This window comes from Nicotiana tabacum, chromosome 2 (assembly GCF_000715075.1).
Source record: "Nicotiana tabacum cultivar K326 chromosome 2, ASM71507v2, whole genome shotgun sequence".
Taxonomy (NCBI): Eukaryota; Viridiplantae; Streptophyta; class Magnoliopsida; order Solanales; family Solanaceae; genus Nicotiana; species Nicotiana tabacum.
The window spans coordinates 98375901-98388982 of NC_134081.1; the positions used below are offsets into that span (position 1 = coordinate 98375901).

The 13082-nt window shown below is 36.2% G+C and overlaps 1 protein-coding gene across 1 annotated transcript; it reads right to left on the bottom strand.

The window, feature by feature from the left end:
- Window positions 1-104: 104 nt before the first annotated feature.
- On the bottom strand, window positions 105-3001 carry LOC107817278 (cytochrome P450 CYP72A219-like). Its single transcript, XM_075236552.1, has 5 exons — window positions 2639-3001; window positions 2084-2301; window positions 1474-1718; window positions 932-1316; window positions 105-610 (listed from the first exon to the last, which is right to left on the bottom strand). Exons 1-5 carry the CDS (start codon window positions 2913-2915, stop codon window positions 185-187), a joined length of 1551 nt encoding a protein of 516 aa, XP_075092653.1. The 5' UTR covers window positions 2916-3001; the 3' UTR covers window positions 105-184.
- Between the last annotated feature and the right edge of the window lie 10081 nt (window positions 3002-13082).

The following is a 13082-nucleotide window of genomic DNA, read 5'->3' on the forward strand; positions in this document are numbered from 1 at the left end:
ACTCAGATCACTGTAACTATTATTAAGATAATTCTTAACATTGTTCCACATAAATAAACGCGAATTGAATAATCTAGCCTGTGATCGAATTAAAGCATAGACCATAGTTTCAAAATATCTTAAACTTATGTTTGCTTGACATAGTTATTCATCCGATAAGGCAATTCATGTAAGTCTTAAACACTTACAATTTGTGCAATATAAGAGGAGCACCATATTGGGGTTGCATAGTTATTACAGACTGTGGAGCATGTGTGTAAGATGGAGATAGCTCAAAGGAGAAGCGTTGCAGAATCATAGCCATAGCCATCTTCGCTTCTATCATTGCAAAGTTTAGCCCAATGCATATCCGAGGTCCTGCACCAAATGGGAAAAACGTCATTTGGCCCTTTGTTGCCTTTGAAACGCCTTCACTGAATCTCTCTGGCTTGAATTCTTTTGCATCTTCGCCCCAAATTTCCTCGTCATGATGCACTAAAAGCATTGGCAAAGACAGCATCACTCCAGCTGGTAAATTTAGTTCCCCTAACTTGGTTTTAGTTGTAATCCTTCGACCAAGCGCTCCAACTGGTGGATATAACCTTAACGACTCGTGCAAAATCATTGTCACCTATGGTTAAAAGGAGTTTACTATTGAATTAGGATAGTAATAAAAAATCAAGAACATAGTATTAGAGGCTGATTGAGCTAGTTTTTGTTCCAAGGGTTCAACTAAACCCATGTTATAACTGAAAATATAGATATAGATGTAAAAACAACTACAATTTCAACAAATATTAAATTCTGAACCATAATGTACAATGTGTTTAGTGCTAAGAACCTTAAACATTGAACTCATCAAACTTAAATCTTAGATCCACCTCAGAATAGAACTAACACCATATATTGTGGAGATTTTGAAATTAAAGAAGGTAAATTATAAATAACTTACAATTTTTAAGCGGTTTAATCCATCAAATTCTAGCATGCCATCGCCAAAGACTTGCAAAACCTCTTCTCTAGCACGAGCTTGCCACTCTGGATGCCTGCTCAACAAAACCATAGTCCATACAAGCAGTACAGAGGTGGTCTCTTGCCCAGCAAAATAGAACAATTTACACTCCTCAATGACCTCTTGTGTACTCATACCAAAATTCTTGCTACCATGTTGTTCAATTTCTTTGAAGTTGGAGTCCAACAATATGCCTAATAAGTCATCAGCATTTGCCTCCCCTGCTTTCATTGTCTTCACTCTTTTATCAATGATACCCCTAACTGTTGCTTGAACTTCTTTCTCAATCTCCTTCATCCTTCTATTTCTCTTAGTTGGCATAAACCTACATTAATTAACAAACAAATACATGTAATCACCATCAAATAATCCAATGCACATCTGCGCAAATTTGACCAATTGACACCCCTTCCATAAGGGTAGCTCCGCAGTGACTGTCAGTATACAAAACTTAAACTCGGGAAAAATGGACATTTTGTTACCTCCATCCTGGAATATATAAGGTGCTAGAAATTGCAATGACATGTTCAGCTTGTTCCTTTTGAAGCTCAAATATCTTTCGGCCTTCTTCATAGTTGCTCCCAAAGGCTGTCCGAGAAATTGCATCACTACTCAATCTTTGAAGGTAAGGCCATATATCGAGTTCGCAGGATCCTTTCACTGATGCAGCCTCCTTCCATTGGCTCACCATCTCACTGCAGCTCAATTGAATTGCTGGAAGCATATGCTACACATTTGTAAACCACTCATTAATACAAGTCAACTACATCTTGTAGAAATTTTATAAAAATTCTCTCCTGAAAACCTAGCTATATTTGCAAGCTAGAGAGGAAAAAAAAGGAAAAAAGAAAAACCAAAAACAAAGCAAAGTTGATATTATAAATTTGTGATATCGATACAAGTCTAAACCATTTTTTAACTTCCTTGGAGATGAGGGTGTTATTATTTTATTTTTTTGAACTGTGTTCAGTTAACATTTAAACTAAATCTTCCACATGTCTCGCGTGTAAGCCTTGCTATTTTCTTGTAGGCTAAAATACGTGAGAAAATCTTTTGCTTTTTTTTTTTTTGGGGGGGGGGGGGGTGGAATACCTTTATCTTCTCCATATGGAAAGCAGGATTGAGAATTTTTCTGTGTTTTGCCCATTTATCTTCTTCATAGCTTACAATTCCTTGTGCCAGCAACCTTGTCAGGGGAGTAGATTTTGGTTTTTGGTAAAGAGAATGTTTAGTAAGCACGTCCTTTAGTACATCAGGGTCCCTTACAAATACCAAAGGATTCGGCCCAAGCCATATAAAAGAGTTTTTACCTGTAACATATATGGTAAGTCCAACATTCTTGCTCATCAACTTTTTGTTACATTAAGGGTATGTTTGGTAGGAATGAAACATATTTTTCGAAAAATATTCTAACTTTTTTATGTTTAATTGGCTTAAATATTTTGAAAAATATTTTTCCCATGAATTTATTTCCCCCCTATTCCCCACCTCACCCCACAAACACCCCCCACCCCCACCCCCACCAACACCCACTCGAAAAAGTTTTTCACTCACCAACTAAACATGAGAAAATAGAAATAAAACTACTCGTTTTCCAGGAAAACATACTAAACACACCCTAATTCTTTTTAAGTTTTGAAAACTTACCATATTTCTTTATAGCTTCAATGAAATAAGGGAGGATTCTTGGGGGTATGTCATCATCAGAAACATTTAATGGCTTGGATTTTGCCTCTTCAATACTTTTGGACAACTCTTTGAGATCTCCAAATATTAGTTTGTAAGAGTTCCCTTTGAGACCTTGTTGTCTCAGGCACTGATCCAATTTCCTTGGCCTAAACCATGCCCAATTCAACAACTTCCACACATATATTACTGATGTAACTGCAAACAAGGATAACACTATGTAGTAAGCCATTTCCATTATACTGCCTTAGAAGTGAAGAGGGGTCTCCCCTTTATACATATGCACATAAGAAATAGCTGAAAGGCCGGGCGGTTGAGGTGTGGTGAAATGTCACCCTTTAGTTTAATCATTGAATAGCACAAGAAGTCTCTTGATTTCCACCACAATTAACTTCTCCTTTTCGTCACATGCAAGAAAGAAAGACAAAGATGCATACATACATACAAACGCAGTGGCAACGACATCCTTCTAGAAAGATTGCCACCTGGTATGTTTCGCCTGATGCAATGTAGTTATTATTAATTAAGAGTTAAACAAGATTTTATTTGATGTTATTTTGTGGCTTGTATTTTTAGGTAACTCATAATCCCTATAGGTTTAGAAAAACTCATTGTCCTAATAGATTTGGGAAAGGAAAACATATAGTCCTTGTCAAATTGGGAAACATTTTTCTTATAGGTTTGGTACTATTTGGGATATATATATATATATGGGTTGTAGTTGGGGATTCTACATATTGTATTGTGTTTTTCTCCTCATTCATAGTGGAAAACTCTCTCTGCTTCTGCCCCGAGGATTAGACTTAGCAGAACCTCGTTAAATCTTTGTGTTGATTTTTCTTCTCTATTTACTTTGTGTGTGATTGTGTGCTAGCTAACCCACGATATTGTTATAAATCTGTATTGCTATAATAAACAATTAAACCATTAAAATTTCTGAAATATATAAACAAAACATAAGGTTAGTAATATTTGTTTAACGAAATAAATTCTGGAAAAAATAGTATAGGAATAAATCGAGCCCACTGAATACACAGTGTGTCCTTAAGAAAATTATTCCCCTCAAGTACCCGAGGTGCTGGAATATATCTTCCCAGGATAGAACGATTTAACTCACCGGAGTGTTGGTATCAAAAACGCCGGTGAACAACGAGCCACTCGAAGGCTGTAAAACACACTGGAATTTTTTGTGTAGAAGAAAAAGAAGAAGATCAGAAAATTTCATAAGCAAAGATTCTGGGATTCAAAGTATATTTATAGAGTTGCTGGCATTATTTTTGAAAAGGTTTGCAACCTTTCAGAAACAGCCATGGCTGTTGGAACAGGTTGTTTGAAATATTGCGGGAAAATGGATTTAAAATAATTCGAGAAAGAAAACGGGCCTGACCGGACTGAGTCGCGGGTCATGGGTTATTCCGGATTGAATTCTTAGTTAATTATTTAATTAATTAAATAAATAATTGAAAGAAATTTTGTCCAAAAAGATTAATCAATCAATCGTTGACCGAATCCGAAGCCGAAGCCGAAGCCGAGCCGAGCGAGCGACGACGACGGCGGCGCGAGGCTTGCCTTCTTCTTAACTCTTTAAGAGCTAGAAGAAGAGCAATTATATATATACCCATCAAAAGCCTTTCTTCCTCCAATATGGGACAATGTCCCTTTGCCAAGGAGGAAAACTCAAATATTTCATTTTTTCTCCATTTCTCATTCACCATCTTTAAGCTACACAAGCTTAAAATCCCAATAATCCCCCACATGAATGGGGAATGGCTATAAAATAAAGGAATGCACGGACGCGTGTATGTTTTACATGCAATAATTAATTGCATCTAGATAAGTAGTTTTCCCTTTGAACTTTCCGTAGTGAACTTATATCGGATATACTCGGTCAATCGGTAGATTTGATATCTTTGAACCGTCGAGCTTTGTTGTATACCTAGACAACATAAGTCACACAGTCAATCCTTAACCATATATGGTTCTCACGGTTGTGTTCGTTTCAGCCATGAACACCGCCTAGTTTCATGAGTGCTTAGAGAATGAGCCTTTACTTTCATTCTCCTTGAAGCGGCTTACACTTCACACTCACATAGGTGATTTCTAAACGTGTAATCCTATTGACACACTATCTGGTCATATCCTGCAAGACTTAGCAAATCATTAAAAAACCTTTAAGCTTTGTTGACTCATAAAAAAGCCTTAATGCTTTACCTCAATTTCTGAACATTGTCTTCATCACGAGAATGAGTTGACTTATTTGACAATGTTGAACCGTCATTCATAACTTTATTTGATCTCTTTGAACCTAGCTCGTGGGATCTCCAGTATGCTAGGTAGAGTTACCGCCATGATGACTTGTCCTAGACCTTAACCCCATTCCCTTTGTTGATCTTTCAACTGCCTCTCTAGATAGGCCTTTTGTAAGTGGATCCGACACATTATCTCTTGACTTTACGTAGTCAATTGTGGTAACACCACTAGAGAGTAGTTGTCTAACGGTATTGTGTCTCCTTCGTATATGACGAGATTTTCCGTTATACATAACGCTCTCTGCCCTGCCTATTGCCGCTTGACTATCACAATGTATACAAATAGGTGCTAAAGGTTTGGGCCAAAATGGAATATCTTCCAAGAAATTCCGGAGCCATTCAGCTTCTTCACCGGCCTTATCTAAAGCTATGAATTCAGATTTCATTGTAGAACGGGCGATGCATGTTTGTTTGGATGATTTCCAAGACACTTATCCACCCCCAATTGTGAAAACATATCCACTCGTGGATTTAACTTCAGATGATCCAGTGATCTAATTTGCATCACTATATCCCTCGATCACGGAGGGATATTTGTTATAATGCAAAGCGTAATTTTGGGTATATTTGAGATACCCCAAAACTCGTTTCATTGCCATCCAATGTATGTGATTGGGATTACTTGTAAACCGACTCAGTTTAGTAATAGCACATGCTATATCTGGTCGCGTACAATTCATGATATACATCAAACTTCCCAATACTCTTGCATAGTTCAGTTGTGAGTCACTTTCACCTTCATTCTTTTGAAGTGCATAACTCACGTCAATTGGAGTCTTGGCAATTTTGAAATCCAAATACTTGAACTTGTCAAGTACCTTTTCAATGTAGTGAGACTGTGATAATGCTAAACCTTGTGGAGTCTTGTGAATTCTGATTCCTAAGATCACATCAGTAACTCCTAAGTCTTTCATATCGAATTTGCTAGCCAACATGCGCTTAGTAGCATTTATATCTGCCATGTTTTTGCTCATTATCAACATGTCATCAACATATAAACAAACAATGATTTTATGACCTGGAGCGTTTTTAATGTAAACACATTTGTCACACTCGTTGATTTTAAACCCACTTGCCAACATTGTTTGGTCAAATTTGGTATGCCATTATTTGGGTGCTTGTTTAAGTCCATAAAGTGACTTAACAAGTTTTCACACTTTCTTTTCTTTACCAGGAACTACAAAACCCTCAAGTTGTTCCATGTAAATCTCTTCCTCTAATTCTCCATTTAAGAAAGCTGTTTTAACATCTATTTGATGGATTTCAAGACCATACACGGCCGCTAGTGCCACTAACACCCTAATAGATGTTATCCTCGTAACTGATGAGTAAGTGTCAAAGTAATCAAGGCCTTCCTTTTGTCTATAACCTTTGACAATAAGTCTTGCTTTATATTTGTCAATAGTACCATCAGCTTTCACTTTCCGTTTAACGATCCATTTCGAACCTAAAGGCTTATTTCCCGAAGGAAGATCTACCAATTCCCATGTATGGTTATCCAAAATTGATTGAATCTCACTATTGACTGCCTCTTTCCAAAATGCTGAATCAGAAGATGACATAGCTGCTTTAAAAGTTTGAGGCTCATTTTCAAGCAAGAATGTCACAAAATCTGGTCCAAAGGAAGTAGATGTTCTTTGACGTTTGCTACGCCTTGGATCTTCTATACTTGGAGTATTTTCCTTTGGTTCTTTCCGAGGTAGTTTAGGTCTTTCACTTAACGACTCACATTCAGTTTTATACGGATAGATGCTTTCAAAGAATTCAGCATTTTCTAATTCCATTACCGTATTAACGTGAATTTCGGGATTATCGGATTTATGAACCAAAAACCGACATGCTTTACTGTTTGTAGCATATCCAATGAAAATGCAATCAACAGTTTTTGGTCTAATTTTAACCCTTTTAGGTAAAGGAACTTGTACCTTTGCTAGACACCCCCAAACTTAAATATTTTAAGTTGGGTTTTCTTTCTTTCCATTTTTCATATGGAATAGATGGTGTTTTGCTGTGGGGTACTCTGTTGAGTATTCGGTTAGCTGTAAGGATAGCTCACAAACTCTGCGGTAATCCAAAACTTATTAATAAAGAATTCATCATTACCTTTAATGTCCGATTTTTTCTTTCCGTAATTCCATTGGATTGAGGTGTGTAAGGTGCAGTAGTTTGATGGATAATTCCATATTCCGAACATATTTCTGCAAACGGAGATTCATATTCTCCACCCCTATCACTTCTAATTATTTTGTTCTTTTTATTTAATTGATTCTCCACTCCATTCTTGTATTGCTTAAATGCTTCAATTGCTTCATCCTTACTATTAAGCAAATAAACATAACAATATCGAGTGCAATCGTCAATAAAAGTAATAAAATACTTTTTCCCACCTTGAGATGGTGTCGACTTCATATCACAAATGTTAGTATGAATTAAGTCTAACGGATTTGAATTCCTTTCAATAGACTTATAAGGATATTTTACAAATTTAGACTCAACACATATTTGACATTTTAATTTATTACACTCGAATTTAGGAAATACTTCTAAATTAATTAACTTCCGCAAGGTTTTGTAATTGACATGTCCTAAACGAATATGCCATAAATTATTTGACTCCAATAAATAAGAAGAAGCTGAAATTCTATTCATACTGTCAACAACCATTACATTTAGTTTGAAGAGGCCCTCTATGAGGTAGCCCTTTCCAACATACATTTCATTCTTGCTTATAACAACTTTATCAGAAATAAATACACATTTGAATCCATTCTTAACGAGCAAAGAAGTAAAAACTAAATTCTTCCTAATAGTAGGAACATGAAGAACGTTGTTGAGCGTTAACACCTTGCCGGAAGTCATCTTCAGGAATATCTTCCCATAACCTTCAATCTTGGTTGTTGCAATATTTTCCATGGAAAGCTCTTCTTTGGGACCAGCAGTAGAGTAAGTCGCAAATGCTTCCTTGACAACACAAACATGTCGAGTGGCTCCAGAGTCAATCCACCACTCCTTCGAATTTCCAACTAGGTTGCATTCTGAAAGCATTGCACACAGATCATCAATGTCATCATTCTTCTCCACTATCTTGGAATGTCCCTTCTTCTTATACTTTTTCGGGAGACGACAATCAGGGGCTTTGTGACCGGTTTTTCATAATTGTAGCAGCTGCCCTTGAATTTCTTTTTGTTTTGCTCCTTAATTTGTCCAGAAGACCTCTTTCTCTTCTTCCTTTTTAGAGCAGTCTCCTCAACAATATTAGATCCCATGATCGTTGAATTTTCACGAGACTTCTTCTCGGCTATTTTGTTGTCTTCCTCAATCTTGAGACGAATCACAAGATCTTCCAACTTCATTTCTTTGCGCTTGTGCTTAACATAGTTCTTGAAATCTCTCCACGAAGGAGGCAATTTTTCAATCATTGCAGCCACTTGAAATGCTTCATTCACGACCATACCTTTAGCAATAAGGTCATGAAAAATAAGTTGAAGCTCCTAAACCCGGGTTCCAACAGTTTTGTTGTCTATCATTTTATAGTCTAGAAACTTGGCAATCACGAACTTCTTCAAGCATGCATCTTCAGTCGTGTACTTCTTCTCAAGTGTGTCCCATAATTCTTTCGAAGTATTCATCGCACTGTACACATTGTACAAGTCATCCTCTAAAGCGCTTAAGATATAGCCTTTGCAAAGAAAATCTGTCTGCTTCCACGCCTCAACAATCATGAATTTCTTATTGTCCGGCATGTCCGTAGTAGGCACTGGAGGTTCTTCACTAGTGAATTTCTGCATACTAAGTGTGGTAAGCCAGAAGAACACCCTTTGCTGCCATCCTTTGAAGTTGGCTCCGAAAAATTTTCTCGGTTTCTCTGTCGGTGGAACATCAGTCTGTCTTGATGAGGCTATCATCGTTGCCGCAACAGTCGCAGAAGAATTTCCGTTATCAATTGCCATTTCTCACTGTAAACAACAGAAGAGTTCAATTAATGAAAAAATCAGAACAGTAAATAATATTGTTATTAACAACAAACAGTATGTATAATAAATAAAATCGGAGTTTTTATATACTGTTTCACAGAAAACGATGAAATTTTTATGTTCTTCTAATCGTTTTCTGAATTTCAATACTCTGATGAAGTTTTTATATCTTCAAATCAGAATAGTAAAATTCAGAAGGAGTAGAAAATCACACAGGTTTTAATCTCCACAAATAAAATACAGAATATAATAAAATAATTTCCTTAAGATTGTTATAAATCTGTATTATTATAATAAATAATTATACCATTAAACTTTCTCAAATATATAAACAAAACAGAAAGTTAGTAATACTTGGTTAACGAAATAAATTCTGAAAAAACAGTATAGGAATAATTCGAGCCCACTGAATACACAGTGTGTCCTTAAGAAAATTATTCCCCTCAAGTACCCGAGGTGCTGGAATATATCCTCCCAGGATAGAACGATTTAACTCACCGAAGTATTGGGACCAAAAACACCGGTGAACAGCGAGCCACTCGAAGGTTGTAAAACACACTGAATTTTTGTGCAAGAGAAGAAGAAGAAGATCAGAAAATTTCGTAAGGAAAGATTCTGGGATTCAAAGTATATTTATAGAGTTGTTGGCATTGTTTCTGAAAAGGTTTGCAACCTTTCAGAAACAACCATGGTTGTTGGAACCGGTTGTTTGAAATATTGTGGGAAAATAGATTTAAAATAATCCAGAAAAGAAAACGAGCATGACCGGACCAGGTCGCGAATTATTCCGGATTGAATTTTTCGTTAATTATTTAATTAATTAATTAAATAATTGAAAGAAATTTTGTCAATCCGAAGCCGAAGCCGAGCGACGACGACGACGGCGCAAGGCTTGCCTTCTTCTTAACTCTTTAAGAGCTAGAAGAAGAGCAATTATATATATACCCATCAAAAGCCTTTTCTTCCTCCAATATGGGACAATGTCCCTTTGCCAAGGAGGAAAACTCAAATATTTTATTTTTCCTCCATTTCTCATTCACCCTTTTTAAGCTACACAAGCTTAAAATCCCAACAGATATTCCGCATCAATTATGTTATAGTTTAAATATGTTTTAAGTTGTTAACTGTTATGACTTATAATATACATAGTTCCTAACTATGTAAAGTTAAAAAACAATGTACGAATTCTCGCCGAAAATTAGTCGATGACCCTTGTACTCTGAAATAGTTCACATAAAGTGTAACGGAGGGAGTAACTCAGTGTATAAGTAAACATTTATGCATATATAACAAATCGACGGTAAAAACTTATTTCTATCAGGTATATATACCAAACTAGATTAACTTATTAAAATTAATTCATTTAATAAAAAATATATAATTAAGTGAGAAATCAATATACAAACAACGTTCTGTATCTTTTTGTTAATAGTTTAGTTTCGATAGGAGCAGTATAATAGGTTTTGAAATTAGGATTTTGAGTTTAATTACTTGTTGTCTTGTAATTATTTTCATAATTTTAAGGCCCAAGGAAAAATTTAATGCTTTATTATTTTAAAACTTAATATATAAATATATTTTTCCATATAAATTTATTCAGTACGGTTTGGTATTTTTTCGGTTTATTTTCATAAAATAAAAAATATATCTTGATTATTGATATGATTATAAATTTATATAAAAATTTACGATTTTATTAAAAAGCTTAAAAATCGATTCGATCGATTTAATCGATTTTTAAATATCGATTGACATCTCTACTGGTGATATTATCCATTTTGTGCAAAACCTGCGTGCAAACCCATATTCTGATGTTGTTACGAGCCACGCAACGTGATTTGGGTGGACCGTACCCGTACGTCAAAACCTGATTTTCTTTTTGTTCCGTGTTGGTTCCCAACTCCCCAAAGTTTTAATAGTATATAAATAAAGATTCTAGAAGCAGCAATGGAATAGAAGTAGCATCACACAGAGCGTAATAACTAATAATAAGGGACCACTTTTACTTTTAACATCACTAATCATTGGATTCAGAATTTTAATTCCATAAGTTCTAAGATTTTTATTTCTACTACACAACTCATCCGTTATGTGAGCTATAGATTCATATATATAACGATCCGATCGATCGTTTTGAATATTTACACTCCTTACAGTTATTTGAAGTGTTGAGTAGCTTCGTATAATATAACATGACTTGTGTGAATCGTCGGATTTGGTTTTCATGTATTTCGGAACTAGTTCGGAAGAATGAATTTCATGTTTGAAGCTTTAAGTTGGAAGAGTTGATTAAGTTTGACTTTTGAGTATTTGACCTCGGATCAGAGTTTTGATGATTTCGTTAGGTTCGGATGGTGATTTTGGACTTGGACGTGTGCCCGGAATTTCATTTGGATAATTCTAGAAGGTTTCAACACTATGGAAATTTAAAGGCTTGAAATGTTCATAAGTTTGACCGAAAGTTGACTTTGATAATATCGAGTTCGGATTGTGGTTCCGGAAATTTTAGTAGTTTCGTTATGTCATTTATGACTTGTATGCAAAATTTGAGTTCATTGCGAGTTGATTTGATATGGTTCGACATGTGTTTTGGAAGTTAAAATTTCAAAATTCATTTAAGTTTGAATTGAGGTTCGATTCGTCGTTTCGATATCGTATGTATAATTTTAGGTCTCGAGTAAGTTCGTATTATGTTATGGGACTTGTTGGTACATAGGACGGGGTCTCGAAGGGCTCAGATGAGTTTCAGACGAGGTTCAGATTATTTTTTCGCATGTTGCAAATTGCTGAGGCTGCTGGTTTTGGGCAAGCTTCTGGTGTGACCGCACTTGCGGAGTAATGGGCGCAGATGCGGAGCCGCAAAAGCAGTAGTGACATCGCATAAGTGAAATTGGATTGGTGGGAGATGGTCGCAGAAGCGAGATATTTTGCGCACCTGCGACATCGCAGGTGCGGTGCCACGAAGCGCAGAAGCGACTGTATGCGCAGGCACGGAGTTTTGCCTCGCACCTGTGACGTCGCAGAAGCGGAATATTTCCGCTGGTGTGAGGGGGTTAGCTGGGCAGCGGACTCCGCAGATGTGAGGTTCCAATCACAGACGCGACGCCGCAGAAGTGGCTATATTTGGTGCGAACCTGGGCCGAAACATTAAGGATCGGAATTTGGTCATTCTTCATTTCATTTTTGGGATTTTTGGAGCTCGATTTTGGTTAAATTACACGAATCCATTGTTGTTTTTATCATTAAATTAGTGTTTTGGGTTGAAAATGGTAGAAAATTTCATAGACTTTAATTGAAGATTTGAAGGCCGAGTTGTGGTCGAATTTGAGTAATTTTGGTATAATTGGACTCGTGGTTCAATGGGGGTTCGAATCTTGTAATTTTTATCGAATTCCGAAATGTGAGCCCCACGTTGACTTTTCGAGTGGAGTTGAGAATTTTTATAAATTATTAAATTATAAGCATTAGAGTATATTTTAATTAATTTGCTTGTTGTTTGACTAGTTTCGGATCGTTTGGCTTGAATTGAGAAGATAGGAAGGTGTTCGGAGGTTGATACGCACGGAATGAAATTTTCGGAGTATTGTTTAGCTTGTTCGGCATTGAATTCGGCTTGTTCGAGTTAAATAACACTTCTAAACTTGGAGCTGAGGGTATGAACCCCAATTATAGGTGTTATGTGATTTGCTAGAGGTGACGCACATAATAGGTGATGGGTGTGTGTACGTGCACCGTAGAAATTGTGACTTAATCGATTCTGTAGAGTTGTGTAGTCAAATAACTTGTTATTTTTCATGTATTTTTCATGTGTTAGAGAAACCGAGTTATGGCTCATGTTAGAAATCATGCTTACGCATATGCTGGTATTATTGGGACCCATTGAGGCCAATTCTGTTGTTGAATTATATATTTAAATTGTATTTTTCATGCTTAGTCATATTCATTCATTGCATAACATATCTCAGTATGTGTTGCTAATTATTGATACATCATATCATCATTTTGGGCTGATTTCATGACATTATGAGCCTGAGAGACTGGAGAGAATGATGACTGAGTAAGGCCGAGGGCCTGATTGCGAGGATATTTAAGGGACCGGACTACATACCACAATAGGCCATA

Excerpts from the sequence above, each read along its gene's own strand:
- LOC107817278 (XM_075236552.1), bottom strand. The coding sequence starts at position 2,915 with ATGGAAATGGCTTACTACATAGTGTTATCCTTGTTTGCAGTTACATCA. Across the intron at positions 2,302-2,638 it reads TGAAGCTATAAAGAAATATG|GTAAAAACTCTTTTATATGG; the intron begins GTAAGTTTTCAA and ends TATATGTTACAG. Across the intron at positions 1,317-1,473 it reads TTATATATTCCAGGATGGAG|GTTTATGCCAACTAAGAGAA; the intron begins GTAACAAAATGT and ends TAATTAATGTAG.